Here is a 7,255-nt window from a genome sequence, read left to right as displayed (position 1 = left end):
CCCAGAGGCTGCTCAGTCAATACATGTTTATTGAGCGTGATTAAAGGTGAGCCCAGCCATCTTCAGCCGTCTTGCCATCGACCTTCTATCAATAAACATAAACACTGTTTTGCCCTTGACCTCAACAGCTAAAATAATAAATACCTTAATTGGTCATTATTAATTCCACTTTGAATTTATTATAGATAAATGTGGCCTTGAAAAGAGAGTCACTCCTACATTCAGCCCATGCGTTTTATCCTCGAGCCTCCCAAAGGTGCATGTGTAGTAAAACAAATAAAATCGGCTTCCCACCTCGACCCTCCCATCGATAGATAGCACATTTGCTATTGAGTCCAGGCAAATGGCCATTTGCAAGGTTGGATGAGTAGTTAAGCCACACAGGCACAATGTAATATGACAACATTCTTCATGGTAATATTGTCCTTCTCCTCATTACATTTGAATATAGATTGCTAGTGTGTGATGCTTCCAACCTCACTCTCTGTTCGTGAGCTGTGGAATTTTTCAGACAAGGTGAAGTCCACATGTGCTCCCCAGACATTATTGACTTATTTGTAAGCCTAAACAAAATCACAGCTATTGTCTCTAAGAAGTTAATTTGCCAAAGCTCTTTTCTTCCTACCCTTAATTATGTATATATTTATAGACTTGAGCCACCTGCCTGCTCAATGCTCGTGTATAACCATATCTCTTATGTACCACTTAATGGTTCAGAGCTCTTCCTTTATACCCTCTTTGCTTCAAACTCAACATTTAAATATCTGTACTCACCTTACCTTCTCAGTATTAAAACGTTTTTTTCTTTACTTCCTTGAAAAGCTGCAAACAAGCCTTTTAACATTTTATCTGGACCAAACAGTAGTGGTTTTACACAAGAAACGAGAACTCTGTAAGTAAATCTGTGTATTTATATGACTAAAGTGCATTATAAAAAGAAGCAGTAAATCCAGTTTTCTACATAAAAGGAATTAGATTTTCCAGTTTACCTTTGCACTGGGATTAATAAAATGTGCAACAAATAGCTGATGGAATGATCCATTTGAAGTTTGTAAAGGCATCTTGAAGCTGGCTGGAGTAGCCTTTTTATTTTTTCAAAAAAGGATGCCTGCTAATTTTTTGATTCAGTCTTGTTCTTGAATGACTGTTTTAAAATGAGCTGAGAGACTGTTACCTGCCCATTTCTGCGTGGCTGAGCAAATTCACCCGTAAATCCAAGTTTCTCTTCATTTCCATCACTATACGTCTCCAAATTACAGAGCATTCGTTCCTGAGCTGGAGAGGTGCCAGAAGTTTCTCATCTAGCTGTCTGTGGGCTGCCTTTTTCTTTCCCCTCTTTGAGGCTTTCTGATGCTTAGAGTGAGCTCAACTCAAAGGTTTCCAGCCTCACACTCGCCTTACATTCCCCCACAGTCACACCAAGCTCTGTGATTCTGAGGAAAACCGTGTGCCAGCATCCGATTCACAGTCTCCTTTTACCTGCAGGTGTTCCAGAAACTTCAAAATGCGTCTGGTAATGTATTTGCTTCTCTAAACATGCCACTTTGGCATGCATTATATGCAGCTGCTTATTATTTTTTTTAAAAATCTGTCTTGAATAACATGCATGCTAAGAAATGTCAAAGGGGGCTTGTAGAACTGTGTAAGCTTAATTAGTGGTCTAGGTGTTAGTGTGTGTGTCCTTGTTAATGTAGGCATGTTTGCATAAATATGTATGATTTATGTACACATATGTCTGCACAGGCAGATTTCACTAAAGGAATCTTAATGGAAGCACTACTTTTTATGTACATGCAGGTTTTCTAATCAGATCTGTAAACATCTTACACAGCAGCAAGTAGAGGAAAAATACATTTTTCATCCCCTTGCAAATGGCATGTTTTAGGTACCTATTTGAAAAACCCTCCTTTCTTTCTTAAAAAAAAGGGGGTGATTGTGTGTGTGTATTTTGGGTGTGGGGGTGTTGGTTTTTGAGAATTTGGCGAGAAGAGTTATCTTCCTGCTGCATGAGAATGTCTACCCCATGTTACCTGCCTTCTTAAAACTCACTAATCACTGAGGAGAAGAGATGTGGTTCCACTTAGAGGTAACCCCAGGGGACATTGAGCCGCAGTGTTCAGCAGGCATTTTAGGTATTCTAAATACTACTGCTTGAATAATAAGTAGATGGGGTAGATTTGCTATCGCTGAGTCCTGCTATGTTTCCTGGCTTGTAGAAATCACAATCACACTGTACATTTAGGATGTGCATGTGTTTATTGAACTCTAGTAAAGCAGCATGAGAGTCTGGGCTCATATATCACATTATTTATTTGCCAGTGTTGGGTGGTAGATTCTAAAATTAAGAAATTACTTAGCAATTAATAATACATTCAGCATCCCTTATCTCATTGGGTGAGATTTACATCCTTGGGACTTGCTCTTCTAGTTATAGAGACGAATGATTTAAGGTTCAGACTTAATTGCTATTTCAAATCTTTAAGCTAGAAAGGTGCTTGGAATACTTTATTTAAAAATCTTATTTTGAAAAATGTGTATGTATATTTCTAACTGTGGTGGTGAGCCAATTATGACTATAATGTGCTATATGTTTAAGAAATACAACTTGATTATTATTCACTTGAATAAGAGACATTTTCTTTCTTGTCTTCATATTATAATAATTCTTCCACTTTGTATGATGTTCTTGCTTTTGAGAGATCAATAATTATTGTTGTAAAGATGAGAATAATGTAGCAACTCAGAATTCAAAGAAAAGTAGGTTGAAATAGCAGTTTTCTGAGAAATTAAATAATAATAGATTTTCCCAAGTAGGTTTTCTAAATGTACAGTGGGTTTGATATTTGAAAATGGGAACATCTTAAATGTAAACTTGTTAAGTGGAACAGACTGGGATAATATTAATGCCTTCTTGTTACTGTTCCTCACTACATTTAAAATGAGGTAGTACATTGGCTATTAATTGCCTTTCCTTCATGATATTGATTATAAAACCAACGATTGTTTTTTTATTGGCTTTGAATTGGATCACTGTAAACTTTGGTAAAATAGTTTACTGAATTGTAACAATAAAAATGCATGGTCTTAAAAATCAGTGTGAAAACTACTTTTTTTAGCATTCAAGATCTAATATTTTATCACTTATAGAGCTGTGTACTTACAGAAGATTGTGTATATTTCAAGAAAATTACCTAACTTTTAATGCTGATTTTGTCAACCATGTCTAATTCGCAATTACTCAAACTAACACAGTAAAAATGCATTTCAATATGTATGAATGGTTCCTTGAAAGGGCATATTATATTAGGAGCCATTAAAAACCCATGTAAGCTATTAATGTTATACTCATGTATTGCTCTGTGTGTAAAGGATTTTTATTTTAGGAACCATTCATTTCCAGTATTTAAATACACCTAAGATTGTGACCTATTTGATATAGGAACCTTGTCTTGATGAGGGTTTCAAATTGAATGTATAGGATGGTTGGAGATTTAGTAGCACTTTTTAAATATGTATTGCAATATGTATTAATGCATTCATACAAATATTGGGCTATGTAAAAACATTCCTAGCTTTCAGCCAACCTTTGAAGTTGGTTATTTTGTTTGAAATCAGTTTTATAGGCATAAAAAGAGGTTTTATTTTTCTGAACCTGTATGGCACTGTGTAGTAGCAGGAAAACATCCAGTGCCATTTTGTAGGGAATATCGCAGGAACTATTTAGTGAGAGGAAAAATGCCTTGTTTCTGTTTCTAATTATGATTTCCTACTGCCTTTTAGATGTATGGTAGACCAGGTTTTTATTGTATAAAAGCACATTTGTATTATCTACAATACCTGAAATGATTGTAAAACACTTCCTTCATACATTAGTTTTCCTGTTATATGACTGAGATTGCTTTATGAAACATTTCATTTTTTAAGGCTGATATATAGAAAGAGGATATAGAAATATAATTTGTAGACTGACCATGCACCAACAACTGAAAACATCCTTAAAGTAAGCATTTATTGAGCATAGCTTTGCCAAGCCATCTTCTATCCTTGGGCAAAAGAGTGGGTGGAGGAGGAGGGTTCTTATCTAAAGAGACAGGAGATGCTTTTCCTGCTATTTCATCATTAACAATTATTTATGGAGGCACACACACCTTCAACATAGCCTGAGAATTATATATATATATATATATATATATATATATATATATATTTATATTTATATTTGTGTGGTGTGTTTGTGTGTGTATATAGTTTGTTTGTTCTTAGTTTCAAAATGATACCATTCTAAGGTTTGCCCATAGAGAGGAATGATCACAGTTGGGGTGGGTAGAGCAGGCAGGCTGGTGAAGGAAACTTCGGGGAAGGTGAGTTCTCAACCAAGTTTTGGAGGAGATTATTAGCAGGAACTGATGGAAAGGGCAGGAATAGGCATTTGGGGTGAATGGGAAAGAAAGATGTTAACAGGAGACAACAAGGTAATAACATTGCATGGAGAAGAGGCACCATATTGGCAGTGATAGGAAGTGAAATTGAAAAAAAATCACAGGGTTGAGTTTGAAATATTTGAAGATAGAATAATTTGAAGATTAATCTTCATTAGCTCTATCATATCCTGTGGAAAATTTTGTGAAAGTAAACATTTCTTCTATTTTATCATAATCAATAACCTCTGTAAACAGCATTTAAAAGTCTATTCAGTAACATAACTTAACATTTCATGAGCATTTACTATGGGCCAGGCACGGTGCTAAATACTTTCAATGCATTATCTTGTATAGTCCTCACTTACTATTAAAATCCTTATACTACAAATGAAGAAACTGAGGCACTGAAAAGTCCTATAACTTGTCTAAGGTTGTATAAAGTCAGAAGTGGCTGAGCTGGGATTTGAACCCAGATTCTGGAGCCCAGACTTTGAACCTTTCTGATTCCCATATATCAGCCTCCTGTCACCCAATTCAAACTTTTAAGTCCCCTCTGAGTACCCTCTTCCTCATCCCTCTTCCTTTTAATCAGTCCTGAAATCCTATTCACACATCATATTTTCTTATATCTTTTTCTTTCTTTACACACCTGGCTCAAGATCTCATTTCCTCTTACCTGTAACAGCAAAACAGCCTTCCAGCTGATCTCCCTGACTCCTGACTGCTCTCCATTCGGTGCAGCCTCTACATCGTGACCATATTCACCTTCACACAAGACCATTTTGATTATGTCACTCCTCTGCTCCAAAACCTTCAGATGAAAACTTATACAGTCCACAGCTACATTCCTTTGATCAGTTCTCATTTACTTTTCCAGGCATATTTCTATTAACCTCCTATATATTTTCCAAATTCCATACAAACTGCCCATTCCCTCTAATCTCTCCCAAATTACTTCATTCTGCTTCCTTCACGTGGAATACCTTCTTCTCAGCTCTACAAATTCCTGCCTATCCTTCAACTCCAAAATTAAATATAACTTATGCTACATATAAAAACAAGCACTTAGCTGTAGAATTAAAATTCCTCCACCCCTGGGTCCAGATTTTCATACCATCAGATCATGCAGGGTCTTTCTATGCCCATAGAAAGAAGCTTGGTATTTATTCTCTAGGATATAGGGAAAACAATGAAGAGTATTAAGCATTGAAATTATAAATCAGAGTTGCTTTTAACTCAGATGATGCTGTAGCAGTGGAGACTGAATTAGATGGGAGCAGTGGATACTGAATTAGATAGGAGCAAGATCCATTGGAAAGACCCATTAAGCAACTATTGCATCTGCCTGAGGGAAGACTGAAAGGGCTGTGTTAGGGGGAGGAAAATGATGAACGAAATTCTAAGTGTTTTGAATTTGAGATCCTGAGGATTAGGGTGAGGCAGGCAAAATACCTATGGTGCAAAATTAACTTCCCAAGTGCCCACTCAGCACTTACGGCAGTGTGAATGCCTCCTTAAATTCTTCACCCTAGGTGCCTACCTTGCCTCACCTTGAGTTCTTACAGATTTTGTAGAGATACGCCTTGGCATCTAAGGAGGTACACCACTCAGTTCTCCCTTCAAGAAAGAACTTGCCATTTAGCTGCAAAAAGTGCAGTTAGCTGAGAGCCTCCAGTTGCAGAACATTCAGGATAGGATCTGTCCCAGCTTTTGAGTCACAGCCATACCCTTCCCAGGAACCCCTAGTCAGAGACTGGATAGGTTAGGGGTACTCAGCCCGTCAATTTCTGTCCAAGGTGGGGCTACTTTAACAGGCAATCTTCCTTCTGAAGTTCACCATTGAGTTGGATGAGACTGAAGTCATATCTGAAGGCTTTCTCTGTCCAATTCTGCTTCCTCCCCTTTTATCTTTATACCATCCCCCCAATAAACTACTTGCTCAATAATTCTCTCTCAGCATCTGTTCTCAGAGGACCTAAATGACACATATAATAAGCAACTGATCACATCAATCTGGACCTGGACCTAGAGATGAAGAGATAAACTTTAGTGATCTCATTTCCTCTTACCTATAATAAAAAAACAGCCTAGCCACAGCAATCAGACAACAAAAAGAAATCAAAGGCATCCAAATTGGCAAAGAAGAAGTCAAACTCTCACTCTTTGCAGATGATATGATACTTTATGTGGAAAATCCCAAAGACTCCACCCCAAAACTACTAGAACTCATACAGGAATTCAGTCAAGTGGCAGGATATAAAATCAATGCACAGAAGTCAGTGGCATTCCTATACACCAACAACAAGTCAGAAGAAAGAGAAATTAAGGAGTCGATCCCATTTACAATTGCACCCAAAACCATAAGATACCTAGGAATAAATCTAACCAAAGAGGCAAAGGATCTGTACTCAGAAAACTATAAAATACTCATGAAAGAAATTGAGGAAGACACAAAGAAATGGAAAAACGTTCCATGCTCATGGATTGGAAGAACAAATATTGTGAAGATGTCAATCCTACCTAGAGCAATCTACACATTCAATGCAATCCCCATCAAAATACCATCCACTTTCTTCAAAGAAATGGAACAAATCATCCTCAAATTTGTATGGAACCAGAAAAGACCCCGCATAGCCAGAGGAATGTTGAAAAAGAAAAGCAAAGCTGGCGGCATCACAATTCCAGACTTCCAGCTCTACTACAAAGCTGTCATCATCAAGACAGTATGGTACTGGCACAAAAACAGACACATAGATCAATGGAACAGAATAGAGAGCCCAGAAATGCACCCTCAACTCTATGGTCAACTCATCTTTGACAAAGCAGGAAAGAAT

General features: G+C 37.1%; 1 protein-coding gene across 1 annotated transcript in view; it reads left to right on the top strand.

Annotated features, from left to right (window-relative positions):
• Positions 1-1,159: 1,159 nt before the first annotated feature.
• Positions 1,160-7,255, top strand: part of IQCJ (IQ motif containing J) — a 219,707-nt gene continuing 213,611 nt past the window's right edge. The window contains exon 1 of the mRNA XM_032408349.1: positions 1,160-1,513. Within this exon, the coding sequence (XP_032264240.1) occupies positions 1,505-1,513 (9 nt within the window). The 5' untranslated portion in view covers positions 1,160-1,504. The remainder of the gene's footprint in view (positions 1,514-7,255) is intronic.

Source organism: Phoca vitulina, unplaced genomic scaffold, assembly GCF_004348235.1.
Source record: "Phoca vitulina isolate PV1807 unplaced genomic scaffold, GSC_HSeal_1.0 scaffold10, whole genome shotgun sequence".
Classification (NCBI taxonomy): domain Eukaryota; kingdom Metazoa; phylum Chordata; class Mammalia; order Carnivora; family Phocidae; genus Phoca; species Phoca vitulina.
The sequence above is the reverse complement of the archived record's forward strand: the minus strand, read 5'-3'. Positions and strand labels throughout refer to the sequence as shown.